The sequence below is a fragment of the Gopherus evgoodei genome, chromosome 12 (assembly GCF_007399415.2).
Source record: "Gopherus evgoodei ecotype Sinaloan lineage chromosome 12, rGopEvg1_v1.p, whole genome shotgun sequence".
NCBI classification, from domain to species: Eukaryota; Metazoa; Chordata; order Testudines; family Testudinidae; genus Gopherus; species Gopherus evgoodei.
In genome coordinates, this window is record NC_044333.1 from 25,291,203 (window position 1) to 25,308,045 (window position 16,843).

At 38.9% G+C, this 16,843-nt stretch overlaps 2 protein-coding genes across 14 annotated transcripts in view; one reads left to right on the forward strand and one right to left on the reverse strand.

Annotated features, from left to right (window-relative positions):
- Positions 1-7,207, forward strand: part of KCTD15 (potassium channel tetramerization domain containing 15) — a 321,946-nt gene extending 314,739 nt beyond the window's left edge. For 7 of the 13 annotated variants that reach the window (XM_030581567.1, XM_030581563.1, XM_030581561.1 and 4 more), the window contains one exon: positions 1,941-7,201. In XM_030581567.1, coding sequence (XP_030437427.1) covers positions 1,941-2,096 — 156 coding nt within the window. In that variant the 3' untranslated portion in view covers positions 2,097-7,201. Of the gene's footprint in view, positions 1-1,940 lie in introns of all 13 variants that reach the window. The other 6 variants (XM_030581557.1, XM_030581556.1, XM_030581558.1 and 3 more) reach the window with 3 other exon arrangements.
- Positions 7,208-7,223: 16 nt separating this feature from the next.
- LOC115660293 (transcription initiation factor TFIID subunit 4-like) overlaps positions 7,224-16,843 on the reverse strand; it is a 197,726-nt gene continuing 188,106 nt past the window's right edge. The window contains exon 15 of the mRNA XM_030581550.1: positions 7,224-7,406. Within this exon, the coding sequence (XP_030437410.1) occupies positions 7,239-7,406 (168 nt within the window). The 3' untranslated portion in view covers positions 7,224-7,238. The remainder of the gene's footprint in view (positions 7,407-16,843) is intronic.

Here is a 16,843-nt window from a genome sequence, read left to right on the forward strand (position 1 = left end):
CTTAAAAAGAAATGATTTCTCTTCTGTAGTGTAGATCTTATACAAACACTGTATGGTTTTCTCCCCACCCAGTAGTATAGACTAACGTTATGCTTATTGCGTTGTTGGGACAAAATATCTAGTCAACTGAACAATCTTTAAAATAAGGCAACAGCATGGCCCGACAGTCCTGCTGGTAAATTATTCAATAGATCGTGCCAGGACTTAGCTTCAACTAGCTAAATAATCAAGCTCAGTTTTTACTGTTGTGGACTCAAATATCCTGGTTCTGTGACATGGTGATTTACATGATACCTCTATTATGAGAGAGATCTTTATGTACTCTAAGAATAGTACAATCTGCTCACCTTTGGTGACATTTATAGGTAGCAAAATAGGCAGGAACAGTGTTTCCTGTCTGTAAAGTAAGTATTGGGTCAGTTCATTTAAACAAACTAAAGACACTATCCTGATTTTTCAAAGGTATATGCTAACATTAGCATTTCCTCTGTGGATCATTTCTATGGCACCTTACTGCATAGTGCTTGGCCTAAAGAATATTCGTAGTATAGCAGTGCAAAGGTTGGCTGGAAAAGTTTTTGGATGCAGATTTCAAATATGGGTGTGCTGATTCCTTTTGCACTGTTATTCAGGAAATCTTATTGTGCACAGTGGGCTAAGTTATTCTTCCATTTACACCCGTGTTTCCCCACTGAACTCAAATGGGATGTAGCAGAGGACAGACTCTTGTTCTGCTCCTGCAATAGCAGTACATAGGCATTGTCTGGCCTATTTGGGAGACGCAGAGGAAACTGCCTTAAGTCCATTCTTCCCATACTGATATGGTCATTGCCGATGCCTAAACAACTGCTGCTAAAGTACACTCTAGGCCCGTATGGAAGAGTGTTCACTGCATGTTCCTATCACAAGTAGTATTAATCAGTCTCCAGCCCTTAGAGCTGCACTTCAGCAGGAAAAGAACAGTGAAGGCCCCCTATGGCACTGCAGTGTAAGCAATTAAAGTAATCGACAGGAGTGTGGCAGACGATTCTGTGCAATTTTACTGCCCCGACTCAGTTTTGACCCCACCTAGAGTGAGCGAGTGAGGTTCTCTTTGATTGGTTTCAAACCCATGGAACTAGCGTCCAGGCATACCTGCTGCTGAAAAGCCTGTGTGCACACCTAATCTGTTGGAGAAATGGTTCATCAACAGTTCATCCATGTGCAAACATGACCCCTGTCATCCAGTCAACGGTGATCTGCAGCATTAAGTGCCAGTCATGCAAATTAAAGCTGCCTCTGGGCTGCTTTAACTCATGCATCCAAATTACCCCAAGTTTTCTTTAAAAGAAAAAAAATACGTGGAGAATACGATTAACCTGCTTGCGCCAATTTGTTTTCTTATCCACCTGTCTCTGGCCTCCCCATCCCATTCATGGTTTCTGAAAGCAGCACTAAATTCTAGGAAGAGGAGAAGGAGTCTGTGCGATTGATGCTAGAGAGCCTTGGGAGGTGGCAATCAAAAGATACCCATGATACTTACTTGAGCTCGGGAAGGGCTCAAAATCTTTGCAGCCCTTTTTCCTTGAGACTTTCCATATTAATAATGAATTATGGGCACTTGTTATTATGACTTAAACCTAGTGTTATTTTCCTGTAAGAGAGAGCATCAATATCTCTGCAGTCCAGTATTTTACTATATAATGTACTGAACTGCTCTGCTGAGTGCTTATTTGTTTGATTAATTTTTGTTTTCAACCGAGGTTTGCTGTAAGCGAGACTTTAATCACAATGTAGTCATTTAAGAATAAGTTATAAAATTATAGCTGTATAATATTCATTCTATCAGATCTGGAATGACCAAATGCATCATTCAGATCCACTGCTCCAGCATGCTTTTATCACATTCCCTAATGCCTAAAATTGGCTAAAATTAATCTGCACTCTTTTTCACATTGCAGGTGCTAGAAAGATTGTTTCAGAAGGGATTTAACGTGGCAGCTTCGTGTGGTGGAGGGGTAGATTCCTCCCAGTTCAGTGAATATGTGCTGTGCCGTGAGGACAGAAGACCACAACCCACCCCAACAATCAGAATAAAGCAAGAACCCCTGGACTAGAACCAACCCGTCCTCCTTTGTAACCATAGAAGTGTTTAATAGTCCTTTATGTGAAACACTAAGGATTTGCAAAACAGTATTAGCAAACAAATTGTGACTTTATGTTGCCAATTAGTGATATTCGAAAACTACCTGTCACATAGCCAGCCATGAAACACGTTTGAAAAACAACCTGTTTGTTTTTCATGATGAATAACTGAGCATGCTCAGCGTACAAGGCTTTGTGGGAATGTACTTTCAACCGAACAGCTGTGATGTTGAAAAAGGCAAAGCCTCACAAAGTACTGACCCTTGACTGGGCTTCTGCAGAAAGACCAATTAAAGCAATTTGAATATGTCAGCTGGAGAAACGACAGTTCTTTTGACAGCACCCCTTCCCTCCTCAGTGATATTCTAAGGCAATGAAACAGGGTCCACCAAAAGGAAGGTGGTACCTTAAAAACTGCACTGAATATCTTCCCTGTCTGAATGCCACACTTCTCTCATATCAGATTTATACCTTTACACCCCCATACATTGTTACGTTTCTGTGATTGTAACTCATTTGTGCAAGCAAATGGCTTATTTTTATAAAACATTTACAACTGAAATAACTCTGTATACAGAATACAAAATCAGAGAAGGACCAATTCATAGTCATCTGGTGCTTAAACTTTAACCACAACTGAGGACTAGTTGTGGCTAATATGTGCAAAAGTAGGGATTTTTTAATAAGGCCATCTGACATTAAAACAGCACAGCACAGGCCCCAAATGTGGAGTTATAGTTCTTTTGAGATGCCAATTTTGTTCTCTCTCTCTCTCTCTCTGAGTTTCAACGTTTTACATCATCAGTGGAGTGGTGGTTCTGCCAAGCATTTGCCAAAGCATCTGCCATTTCCCTTCGTTATTCTTTTACTAAACATACCTAAAACCCATGTGCAGGAGCAGGTGTTAAATATTTCGGACACCCCTTACTCTCCATGGCCCGGGAATTTTTACAAAGGATGATAAAGCCCCATATTTCTCTGTCTGACAGGAGCAGGCCAGGTTTTGTTTATTTTTTCCTTCTATTAATTTTGAACTACTATTAAAATACTGATTTTCTAGCTGCCCTGTATCTGTATTTTTTGCTTTAAAGAAGCCATTTGTCTGTAGGAGGTTACTGTTCCTTTAACAAATACAGTATCAACTCTTCTGACTTACGCAGCTTCCTTAACTCAGGAGACAGCACTGTTTGCAGGTGCAAGTATATAAATAGCATTCTGCTAAATCCTGTTTACTGCTGTTTAGCATGATTGGGTCCTCAATAACTAATTCATGTGTTAATCACAATTTAGTTTCTCCCACAGTAATTTATAGAATACTGTTGTAGATGCTGAATTTTAATTAAACTGTTTTTAGATGCGTAAGTACAGCTATATAGAACAAGGTACTGAGTATTAAGTAGTCAGCAATATTTGATAATTCTGTTTCTCTAATGCCATCTGATTACTTGGGCAGAAATTAGGACCTGGAGTTTAAAACAACATTTTTCAAAAGTGCCTAGTGATTTTGGGTGCCCATGCTGGAGACTGTATGTGGCTCTGATTTTTAGAAAATGCCCTCTGAAAAAGCAGGCTTCTTCAAATTGCCCCCGATTGGGCACCCAAAATCACAAGTCACTCATGAAAATCTTAGCCCACTGGCCTGCTGCCTTAGCAGAACAGTTGACAGTTATTTGACCGAATCTGTCTAAAGATTTTTAAAGTTATTTTATTTCATGGTTTTGTGCTTGTTTGACACACTAAATAAAATTGCTAGGTACTGCCATATTGGAAAAGATGGCACTACGTTACCTTTCTATGTAAGATATCTGTAGAATTGTATATTATACATTTAATATTGTAAAAAAATTTAACGTATAATTGTCATGTCTGTGTGTATACACATTTCTTATACAGAACTTCATGCCATAAAACATTTCTGTAAAGTAAAAGATCAAAACTGCAGCAAGTTGAATAAACACTCACTTTCTCTCCCACATTCTTCGAGAGGTAAGAAACTTGGGCTGTATGTCCACTGGCCTTTGATTGAGTTCAGCTTATTGTAGCCATCTCTTCAAAAACAGTGTTTGTTTATTAATTCTATAGATTTAATTCAAATTCTTCTTAAAGCATCAGTTTAGCTCCTAGCTTTTACCATGTATATTCCAGTTTTGTATTCATTTCCTGAGCAGAGAGAAATGGAGGCTGGACCCTTGTGTCTGTGCATACTGTTCCATTCATTAACATTCAGCTAGGAGAGGAAAGTTCTTCTGTAGTTACGGTACATTCAGGCTTCAGGAGTATGGGCCAATCCTGCAGTCCTTACTCAGGCAAAACTGCTGAAATCAACAGGAGTTTTTGCCTGTGTCCCGGGTTGTATCAGTAGGAACTGATATTAAGCACCTCTTACAAAGGGGTGAGGACTGTCAGCTCCAGTTGAAGTAAAATGGAAGTTGAAAGGCCCTATGCTCCTCTCAAGATCAAGCCCATAGGCAGAATGCTTTAGATGTATGTAGAGAGCCATTTGTGGTTTTGTTTGTCTGTTTTCTTCTGTTTGGTGTTCACCATATTTTTATAGCTCAATAAAGCAGCTACAGTACCGACAGCAGTTTGGTAAGGTGGCATCATAAAAGATTCCAGGCTGCTCCAACTGAGTTAAATGTGAACTTGAGATGGAAAGTTTGAGCCATGACATCACAACATTAACTGCAAAACAGCACTGCAGCAAGCAAGACATATGGAAACAATCACTTCGTTAGGAGAAATATGCCCTTTTTTTTAAAAAAAGGAAAAGTTAAGCTAGGACATGTTCTTTTAGTTAGCGACTTCAGGTCACTGATTTAATGTTTATTACAGTTTCATTTGTATCTCTTTTACTTTTTTATATCCCCATATTCTAAAGTAGCAATATCAGCAAAAACTGATGTGAATTTTTATTTCTGTCCTAAACCATAGTAATACAGCTTGATTAAGAACATTGCTCAGTGTCATGTAAAAGTTTTTAAAATATCATCACATCTCTAGTAAAACTGTGGTTTGCAGACAGCAAATGCTTTTAGTTTGAAGGCCGAAAAGTAAACCTACCTTGTTTTTTAATCTTAATTTCACTGAACAAAATTGGTTGGAATCTCTTTGCTGAGCACTGAAACTGTGGTTTTGAGAACTTCAGTCTTCTCTAGCACTTTTACATGTACTGTTCTGTGCCACTGTGCTCCCCAGTCTGAGAGAAAAGTGAAAGGAAAATGTTATGTTGTGCTTATTGGACAAGTCTTTAAGAAAGCAAATGTTGTGTGCATTCGCTGACTGTATTTAATAGCATCAGGGTTTGTTGACAGTTTTATTAGATGTTTGACAAAGAATAAGGATCAGCACAACAGAACATTAAATACTCCGTTTTAGTATTTCTTTGTGGGTATTGTTAATATTTTAATGCAAAATGTTTTTGAACAGTGCTTAAAAACTACAGGACAATGTGAAACTGAAATTAATGTTTGATAAATTAATACTGTATGTTGCTCAAATGTGTTACTTTAGTAAATTGTTTTATTTCTTTACAAAATAAGTACAAATAAGGAATTATGTTTTCACACAAATTGGGGTATTTACCAGTATGTACAGAAATAATCAAAATAACAATTCTAATAAACACAAGGTCTTTATAAACAATATGTACACATCATCAGTACATTTAAAACATAATTTTACACTCCTTGGCCTTAAATATGGTATGAATAATCTTTTGGCTAAATAGCAGCAGTATAAATTTTGTTCTGCTTTTAACAAACCTTAAAATATAATTAAAATTGTTTTTAAAACTATTGGACAGATAGTTCTATTTGTGCTTTCAGTATTGTTTCCCATCCAAAAAAAAATACTGCCTCAAAAAAGTGGCAAGCATAAAGGTAGTAAATTTTTAAAATATAAATAAGCAAATGCCTCCCTTCAATCGTTACTGAAAATACTGTTGTGGCTGAACTATAACTGGTGTCCACCTGCTTACTGAATACCATATCCAAAGCCTATTAAGAAGACCCCATTGGCTTTGGTAACTTATGCTCCAATCCAGCAAAGCAGTTAAGCACGTGTGTGTACTTACACCTATTCACATGCTGAAAGTTTCACACATTTAAGTGATTTTCTGGATCGGGTCTGATCATGCAAGGCAAGGTCAACTCCCAGTGACTCTGTGATGACACTGATGACCTTGCAGGATTAGACCCTGAGGACTTAATACTGCTCCCACTGACTCCAGTGAAAGCAGGACTGGCCCCTCCATAACACAACTGGTTTTGACTATGACTTTAAAAATCGGTGTAGAATACTCTCAAATCTTTACTCTCTCATTTTTAAAACCACGATTAGACCACACTCTTCACAGTAAAGTTGTTTTAAAATAAAAAACCAACTCAGATTCATGTTACTAACCAGCTGCTACAAATGTACAAAAGGTTGAGCAGATTTAGAAAACTGGAAGCTATTCAAGATCACTCAGCTGGGACCTAAATGCACAGATTTCATACACTTAGGAACTGGCTCAGCAAATGAGTAGTAAAAGCAAAAATCATAAATATATAGAATTTGTGGGAGTGCAGGCTGGCTACTCTTTCAGCTGTGCAAAAAATTGTAATTGTAACTAATCTAAAATTATAATAGGCATCACTGTGGTTAGTCATTGAAAACAGTGCTAGTAAAAGTTAAGGAAAGAGAAAAGCTAGCACTGTTATTGAACATACTGCTAATAAAACAAATACCATTCTTCGGGCCCAATCCTACAAACTCTTCTTGCAAGTTGCCCAGTGTCATCAGTGGGATGACTTGTGTAAGCATTTGCAATCCAGCTCTGAATTTGTATAAACTCCCTCTCATCTACTCAGGTTAGCCTCATCTAAAAATGGCCAAACGCCGTAAAACTTCAAGCTCAGATCGTATCCATGGATTTAACCTCTTTAAAAACCTTTTGCACATTTTCATTTCTTTTTTCATTTTATGCAAAGGGGATTTATTGCATGTGTCTGACAACTTTGCAAAACCAAACTACTGGAACACTGACATCTGAAAAAAATAGAAGGCACATTCAAATTACAGATTTTCAATGCAGGTTGAGCTGCTCTATGAGAAAACCAGTACAATTCTTGGCTTTATTTAAGCAAAGCTCTGTAGAGCAGGAGAGAATGGCTAGTTTCTCTTTCCTGTTCCATGTAAAAGATGAAGTCCCTGAGGTTCACTCGAGTTATTTTCTGTCGCGTATACTGTCTGGATGAAGGGGCCCCATAACCAGCCTGACCTCCACTGGTCATGCCCAAAGCCTGTAAGAGAAATAAAGACCATTGATGTTCTACAGCAAAACAAAGATTCTTTTCACGTTGGATTTTTTTTTTAGTATCTTAAATTGATAACTATGAGCCTAACCCTTACACGTCAGAAACTTTACAACTGTGAGTAGTCCCACTGAGTTAACGTGAGTAAAGCTATCCACATGCATTCATGTTTATGAGATTGGGCCCTCCGTGTTTATGCAAAACACAAATTCATCTCTAGTTAATTCCATTTAAGTCTGTCAAGTTATACAAGAGAAATATTTAGCTCATTAAACGTCAAAAGTCTTTTTCGAAGCTAGCTTAGTAGCAGTACTTCAGGTAATCATAGAGGGCTGGTACGTAAGTCTGAACCATGTTCTTGGTTCTTTGTACCCAGGACTGGAAGAATGTGCTGGATGTATATCAACATGTGGCTAGTGTGATTACTCTAGTAGCTGACTGGGTGGGCAGTTGAGTCTGGACTAGACTCTGATACTCTCCTCTGGGCTGCACCGACACAGGCCCAAGGTGATGAGAGACTGATGCAATTTTGCTAGTAGGCACAATCAATCCTCAGCTGGTAGACGGACAAAATTAAACAGGCGAAAAACCTGGCATGAGATGAAGCCTCAGGCAGTATGAGGTAGTGCAGACAAGCGCTAGTAAAAACATTTTTGAAGCCAAGTTAAATAGTTTCTGCACCTAACTAGTCCAGGGCTAGCTGGCCCTCTGTGCAGAGATGAGTTTCATTCACTATACCAGCCTCAATTACTGATCTTAAAACCAGAACACTAAATTCTCAAGATCTAAGAACTCAGTCCACAATTTATAGCCCCTTTAGAATGTTGTTGGTTCTAGAATGGAAAGCCTGCTACACTGGAACATCGAGGATTTTTCCATTTAGGAGACCACTGTTGGTTTGTACAACTTTTCATTGCTTCCAGGTGATTTTTAATAAAGAAAAACAGTAAATAACTTAGAAAATAAGGATTTGAAATGTCTAAATTATTTTGAAAAACTTCTAGAATGTTTTTGAAGAGTTCTAGTCGGTTTCGAAACCCAAAACTTACTTGGATTCATCCATTCTTCAAAATGCTCCCAAGGTTTTTTTTTTTTCCTTAAGATAAAAAGTTTAATATTCAAGGATCTTTACTGCAGCACATTAAAAAACATTTACTTATATGCAACTCTAATCCTGAAGAGGAAAAATACAATACATTCTGAATAGGGCATAGAGTGGCTGATTTCTTCATTGCCTTTCTGTTCACTCACCTTGAGAGAGAGACTCACACTTTCATGACTATACTGCTCATGAGTTATTTCTCCTCTGTCCAGTTATTAAACTAATGTGAATAGAGCAAATCCTGTTCCCCAGCACCATGAAAACAAAAGGCTCTGAATGTAGTGGAACAAATGTGGACATGCTGTACAGGACGGGATGGGCAGTGGAGATGCCCACAACCACAGTCAATTATAGAGCATTACATCTTGGGAGCTCCCTGTGTGGAGTTGTATTTTGACAGCCATATCCACATGATAAATTGCAGAACCATATGAAGAAGTGCATGTATCATGCACCTTCTAACGGCCTCTCACCTGCACTCTGATCACTCATCTGTTTCTGCCAGGGCCATTGTCATTATTCCAAAACTCCAAAAAGCCAACTTTTTTTCTAAGTAACCTGACTCAGACATGTTTTCCTCCTTTCACTCCAAATGTTGAACCTCCTTTCCCCCTCCTACAAATTACACTGGCCTGAAGTCCAGCACAGTTAATGCTGGACCCATGACAGACTTATTTGTGAGGAAATGAAACTATTCCAAACTCATGCTGATAATACTTTTATACTACCATAGCATGTCAGTTTAGACACATACTGCAACTGTAAAGTATTACTAGAATGAAACAATCTAATTTTCTCAAACATTTTCTTCATACAAAGCTTGCTTCCAAAAAAAAAACTGGCAAATGCTATTTTTTTTAATAGTCTGAAAGCCACTGTAGCAAATAAGTTACTATGTGTTCATTGGCCAAAGTGGCTGGAATGAAGATGAAATAAATCACACTCATTACATTTGTTTTCTGAAATACTTAATTTTTTGTTGGAAAGATCATATTTTTTTTTATAGCGGGTAGAGTAAAAGTGACATTTGTAACCTGAAAGCCAGGTTTGTGTTTTCATAACAGCCCCAGTATTATAAGACACTCAGCTATCCAATACCATTTTGTGATTTAGTTTTACAATGCGGATTTTTATGAACAATTTTAGAACAAAGAGTGCATTTAAACTGACAACACTAATTTAAACCTGTCAATGCAATCTCTACTTTAGAATGACACCAACTTCTGTTTGGTATCGCACTGTACTTAAAATTATTCTGCAATGCTCCATATGGCAAAAACATATACTATTAATTGTCACAGATTTTTTAAATTATTTACAAGAATGCAAACACAGTTAAAACTAATTGTCGAGCATAGTAAGGTTGAAGTAATGCATATCTGACAAAAAACACATTTTTATCAGTGTGATAGATTTTTCATTAATAAGCTCTGTGTTGCCTGTATCCATAGCAACTAATAAAGGAGTCACAAAGATAAAAGCTCTAATAAAAACATAAATGGCTAGAAATTGTTTACAAATTTTAATTCATAGCCCACCATGTTCAAGCTATCAGAGAATCATGCCCACTTCAATGTATATATCATAACTATTTTTTGTGAAGCAATGAACTACTGTTTTTAATGCAAGAAGGACCTTTAGAAGGCAGGATTTAGACCAGGAAAATATTTACATTTCAGTTTGTTCTGCCCCTTCATTTAGAAAGGACATACAGAAATTGGCTATGGGCAACTTCATTTCTCTATCCCCTATTCCATTTTCTGTTGTCCAGCCTTGCTGCTCCATCCCACGCTGGGGGGTGGGTGTGTTTCTATTCACTTTTCAGGTTGCAAATCTCAGGGAATAAGAAGACAGTACAGAGCAGTTGGCTTCTCCTGCGCTAGGCTCCACTCATGTTCTTTGTGCTTTGCCCATGCACAGGCTGCAACGTGACACTCAAAAGTGAACTGAGTATCTTCATTTTGCACTGGTGCACAGAGCAGAATGGGAAAGAGAGGCTCAGGAAATCAAATACAGAAACAAGCATTCAACACATGATACCACCATGTTCTCTGCAGAGATTAGCTCACTGACGTCAATAGGAATCTCTCTCTAGACTTCCATAGCTTTTTGCTCAGACCCCAGCAGTACAGTAGGGTAGATGGCTGTTTTGTTTTTTTTTAATGATACTGTTGGATTGACGAACTGTCTGAGACAGTGAGATTTGAACCTATGAGCTAAAAGCGAGAAATGGCAGAAAAGGGTAACTCTGGTACTTTGGCCTGTTTAAGGGCACATCTGAGGCATTTTAAATTCATTTCCCATGTAATGCAGCATTTTGGACATATTTCTCAGTTTGTCTGCTGCATTTATGATTGTATCCTATACAAAACACATTTCAGGAAAAGTAGAACAAAAATGATGGAAATCAAATACTGTTCAAAGCTACACTAGACCACCAAATAAGCACCAGACATGTTCCAAAGAAACACACACTCAATGTGGATGTCACAGAATGTACAAAAACATACAATTTTTCATTGACATTAACTCAAAACGACATCCACCACCACGGAGACAGAGAGTCAAAATGCCCCTACGCATTAAATTACAGTAACATCACCAGATGGACATTAAAAATAGGCTTAACCGCTCACAAAAAGTATGCTACTACCTTTAGCAAGCAGAACTGCCTAATTTACACATGTAAGAAAGGATGTATTTTAAGTTATATAATAGGGGTTACAATAGTGAACCAATTAAAAAGTTACACTTTTCCTCAAATATGAAAAAAAAAAAAATCAAGTTTTAAAAACGTTGAACTGTGGAGATATGCTGTGAGATTCTAGCTGGGAAATACAAAGACAAGGGCAAGTGCAGAAGACTGCATTTAATATTTTATCAATCCCTCCTTTACCAGAAAACAACTGAGTCTTGACATCTCTCCTTTGAACACAATCTTGAACTGAGGCTATTGCATCTCTGTGACCCAGAGAAACAAGGCAATAACGATAAAAAAGATCTACTAGTTTTCTTCCCAGGCTACATGGCCTGTCCTTGTGGCAGACTAACACTTCAAGCCAAAGTCCAGAAGTGGGAATCATGAAGTAACGCTTCAAAGTAAAGCCAAGACACAGATGCCTGTGGCTCCTGGGGTTCCTAGTTGTCATGTCTGGGTAGGAGAGGGACAAGGATGGTTGAGGTTCAGACTTCTGTGTTTTGACACAGGAATGTAGCTTCAAAAACAACAGGGCCTGGGTGGAGTATATTGGAGGGGAGATGTTTGATACAGGGGGAAGTGAATTGGGTGAAGATACCGGGAGTCTTGTCTCTCCAATTTCAATTAACTCAACTGAGAGACGGGGCATCTCTCTTATCTGGCTCTGAAAGTGAGAGGCCTTTGTGATCAGAGGGTAATCTTTGGGATAAAAATTAGATAGGTGAAAGAGTGCACTGGAACAGATTAGAGCTACGCGGCAGAGGCACAATGCAAATGAATGAGCATGTTAGAGTGTTGGTGGAAGTCACTGGAGAAATTGGCTAGAGTTATATCAGCCCCGTAACTGATGGCGGATGGCAACCATTTGTAAATAAACCCTGCAAACAGATACAGTTATGGCAAAGAGGGTACTTCTCCGTCTCTCCCATGTAAGATGAATGCAGCCATTTGCTTTGGATGTAGACCTCGCTACACTTCCTCATACTTTTGTCAACCCAAGATTTGATGATTCCACTTGGGACATTTGGGATGGTGATCTTTGCCCAGAGCGTAGCATAGTAACCAAGGTCTGAATTTGGAGGTCAAAAAGAGACAGGTACGTCTTTATGTAGAACAAATGTTGCTGCAGAAGCACTGTCACAAGGCAGGACTTCTCCCCAGCTTACTAAGGACTCGCTGCGATGCGCACTATCTCTATGTACTTTTATTGTCCAATTCAGGTCAAATCAACATAAACAAATTGCTCAATTCACCCTCGGTTACAGCCCCCAGGGGTTTTTCCCCCTTTAGTTCTTAAGTTCATTCTGCAGCTCCTCCCAGGGACTCTCGCTGTCCTGCTGCTCCTGTTTCCCTGCCTCCCCCACAGGTGACTGTGGCAGTCCTAGTTCTCCAGGAATCACTACTCCCAGGGAGCAGGCATTGAAAGCCTCATGTCCACCCCTTTCCTAACTTGCCCTCAATCTGAATCACTGAGACGCCCCCGCCCCCCCATCTGGGTCTCTATGTAAACCCAGGTACCCTCTTTTAAAGCTCAACTGGGGTCAGCTGACCAGTCACAGGTGCACTGGTCCTCTTAAAGGGACAGTGTCATCTTATGACAAGCAGTCTCAACATAAAAGAGGGAGCTGCTGATAAAAAGCTTTTCCCTGAGGGCCCCTTGACTCTGGAACATAGTCCCAACACCTTGCTCTGCCAGAGCCCGGGTGTGTTAGACTCTCCTTTCTTTAGGGCATTTGAGAAGGGGATGGGATCAGGGTAGAATGGAGGGGCTTGCCAACTGTAGTGTAGCAGAGTGGGAATGAACTAGGATTATGTGGTTCTCCATGGATTTTAGCAGTTCAATGCATTTATTGATTATTGTTTTGTTTCAATATTAGGCATCCCAAAGCCTGGAGAAGGAGATGGTAGTTGTATGCTTGAAAAAAATATAAGTAAATAAAGATGTAGCAAGGTAAAGTGAACCTATAAATACCCCGAGCTACAGAACGCAGGGAAGAATAAAGAAGAACAGAACTGTTGTGGCTTAGAGGCTATCGCAGGGAATTGGGAGTCAGGAGACCTAGGCTCAAGTGCTCAATCTGCCACTGGGTTACTGGGGTCCTTGGGAAAGTAAAAAACAAACCCCCCTCCTTTTTGCCTCGGTTTCCCCATCTGTAAAACTAGAATACCACCTTTGTGATTTTAGATCTGTGACTAAAAGAGGCTTTATAAATGCAAAGTAATTATTATTTATAATTAGCTGTCCCACATAATTTAGGGCTCAAATCAGCTCCCAATGAAGTTAATAGGGGTGGTTTCATTGATTTCAATGGGAGATGACTCAAGCTCTTAATCAGCATAACCAAAATGTGATATGTAAAAAAATGACCTTTTAACAGCACCTCATAGATTAGCAGTACTACAGGAAACAATAAAATTGTGGCCAAACTCAATCCTACAAAAAGTCTTAATACGCATGATGTAGAGTCCTTACAAAAGATTTGTTTTCTAATACGATTCCTCCCCAAAAGTCACCAGTTAGCCTTTCAAATCAACAGCATTTATAAAATGGATTAAAGTTCATTATTTCTTTAGGAAGCCAGTGATTTTCATTTGCAAACATTTTTGGCTTATACTAGTTCAGTGCAACTGCTCCTAACTACTTGGTTCTGGCACGCGCTTGCTTGTTGCACCCTCTTTGATGCAAATATATCTCATTTCCCCTGGGCATATAAACACACACCTCACCCTGCAGTCAAACATCAGAAAAACTGATTTGCACGAGTATTTACAAGCAGCTTAAATACCAACACAATTGCAACATTTCACAGACAGCATGCAGTAATTTTTAATGTCACGAAATAATGAGGAAGGTTAAGTATACTGAACCATGATGTTTAGAAAATTCTCTCATTAAATGTGATCCTTTCAATGGATATGATTCAGACCGAGGAAAAAAAAGTGGGCGGCCATTACAAGGAGAAAGCTTTCTGAGGTTTCCTTGCCTTAATATATGGCTTTGTTTAACACAATATAGTACCATATTACAATGGAAACAGTCAACTTTATAAAACTACTTCACCTCAAAACCTTCTAGCTGGAAGAGACTGGCATTCACTACCAATTTGTCCACCTATCCTTTCTTGTAAGAGAGCATTACCCACAAAAACACAACCTGATCTCTGGCAGAAATTGGTTATGCAACACTATTTCTAAAACAGAGAGTAACAACCTTGGGAGGAGATCATTACACCAGTCTGCCTGAATGAAAATGAGTGATGCAGGGTTATGTCTAGCTTTGCCTACTGAAGGGGATTAGCTCAGGATGCGCAACTGCCTGAACACCCACATGTCATTCTCACAGAGATATCAGTCCATTTGGAAAGTTTCAGTCCCTTAAATCAATTTATGCACAGTGTCCCATGCATAGTTACGGCGGGAAAGAGAAACTGAAGTTCTGCCAAAACAGCGATTTATCTTCAGGTTGTGCAAAGAAAGCGGCTTTCTGATGGCTGCCATACATTGATGAGAGAGACAAGGTGGGTGAGGTAATAAATATCTTTTATTGGACCAACTTTTACTGGTGAGAGAGACAAGCTTTTGAACCGACACAGAGCTCTTCAGGTCTGGCTTGTCTCTCCCACCAACAGAAGTTGCTCCAATAAGATGATATTACTTCACTCACCTTGTCTCTCTAATGTCCTACCACCTGGCTACAACAACACTGCATGCATTCATTAACAACAACCGTCATTTGGCTGGTTACCTGGGATTCCACCTATAGCAGATGGCACCTTTATCAGAGTGGAACTTGCTGACTGTTAGGATTGTTCTCAAACAGCACTGCTCCCTAGCATCATTAGTCACCAAGTCTTAGGTTCTTATTAAAGGCATTTTTGTTCTTTTGTTGGCCTTCCACTGTAAATCCTCTGTTCGGATTTTGATCTTGACACAGTTGCAACTTGTCAGGATCTTGTAATTCTTTTTTTTTTTTTTTTGCTCTCTGTGCCATGGGTTATAACTGTTGGCATTATTGTTCCGGTGTCTACATTAAGGACTGCAAACTCGATTCAGTAAAATGAGAACACACTCAAAGGAAAACCCAAACTAACTTCAGAGTCAGATCTGTTTGGAATTTTAAGTCTCCTCCATCTGAAGCCAGCACCACTTCACATACCCAAAAGAGTTCCAAATTGTCCCCTCCCCACCATTCTCTATTTGGGCAGGTCGGCAGAGAGCAATTCACTCCCTCTGAAGAAGATGTAGTTTGCAGATTGAGGAGTGACAAGCAGAACTGAAGGCCAAACAGGAGATATAAGCTGAAGGATTGTCCAATAGTTAAGGAAATGGGGACTCTCAAAGATAACCTTCCAAAACTGCCTGGACTATATTTTGAAAATAAATGAAGTACAACTGTGCTCCCAAATGCAAAAATCTACATTAGAAGACTTCTATGGTTCCATAGTAAGACACTCAAAAGTCAGAAAATACTAAAATAAGATTGCTCACATAAACTTAACTATGACCTCTTGTGCATTATGGTGCAGTTTTCAACTACATTTCTTAGATAATATAAAACAGACATATATTATATTCTCTTTACTATAATATGTGCTATTTTAATAAATATATTTTACCATCAGCTGTAGATACACATATATAGCATTTGTAATGTAAAAACTTGTATATTAAATCAATTTCAAATCATCCAGTAAATTTTATTGGCGTTTTGGGGAAAATACTAGCAGAATGTAGCTACACTTGACTGAGGTCACTAGAATTTACAGTGACCTCCACAGGGCTATGAGAAAATACATCCTTTTAATCTTTATTTGGCAACTTGTGTTTAAAGATCAGATATTTTAATTTCACACTCACATAACACCTGGTTAATCACTACTAATCTACTTAGAACTAGTTGCATTTTTAATATTATTGTCCCAATCAAGCAGTCATTACCAATCATAAACATGTCTAAATCACTCTCTTAAGGTTCATCTCAATAAAACAGGCATGCTTCAAAGTAGCAGCATGCATGGTAAAAATAATTTACAATTATATAGCACCTTTTATCCACAAATACTTGACACATTGTATACAGAGCACCACGGAACTGAAGAAACCTTTAAGGGAGCAGGGCAGCAGTTAGTTGTGTACAGCATGCTGCAGAAGAATGAGGGAGGTGAAAGTTTATGCACTGATACAGGGGGAAACCCCTTAGTCTTATGAAATATATCATGGACTCTTTAACACATACAGTCAACAGAGGTTCAAGATGATGGGCTGGTCTGAAAAATCATACACAGTAAGCTGCTGGAACTCTGCAAAACTGTCTTGAATCAGCAGAATAAAGCTCCTCCCACTGTCAGGAATCTTATTTCACAGAAAAGGTCACCTGCATGCAAGAAGGACTCACAGGCCACTACCAACAACAAGCTGAGAGTAGGACTGGAGAAACAATGCCTTCCCCTTCCAAGAATTGAGTTCATTGACATAAGCAGTAGTCATGGAAGCAGCAGCAATAATCAGGGCCATCAGCCCTTCCCAGATGGTAGAGTAGATAACACCTAGCACTCCTAATGACAGAAGTTGTCAACACTTCCTTAGCAAAGGGCAATCTCCCCCACCCTCTCCTAAAACATGCAG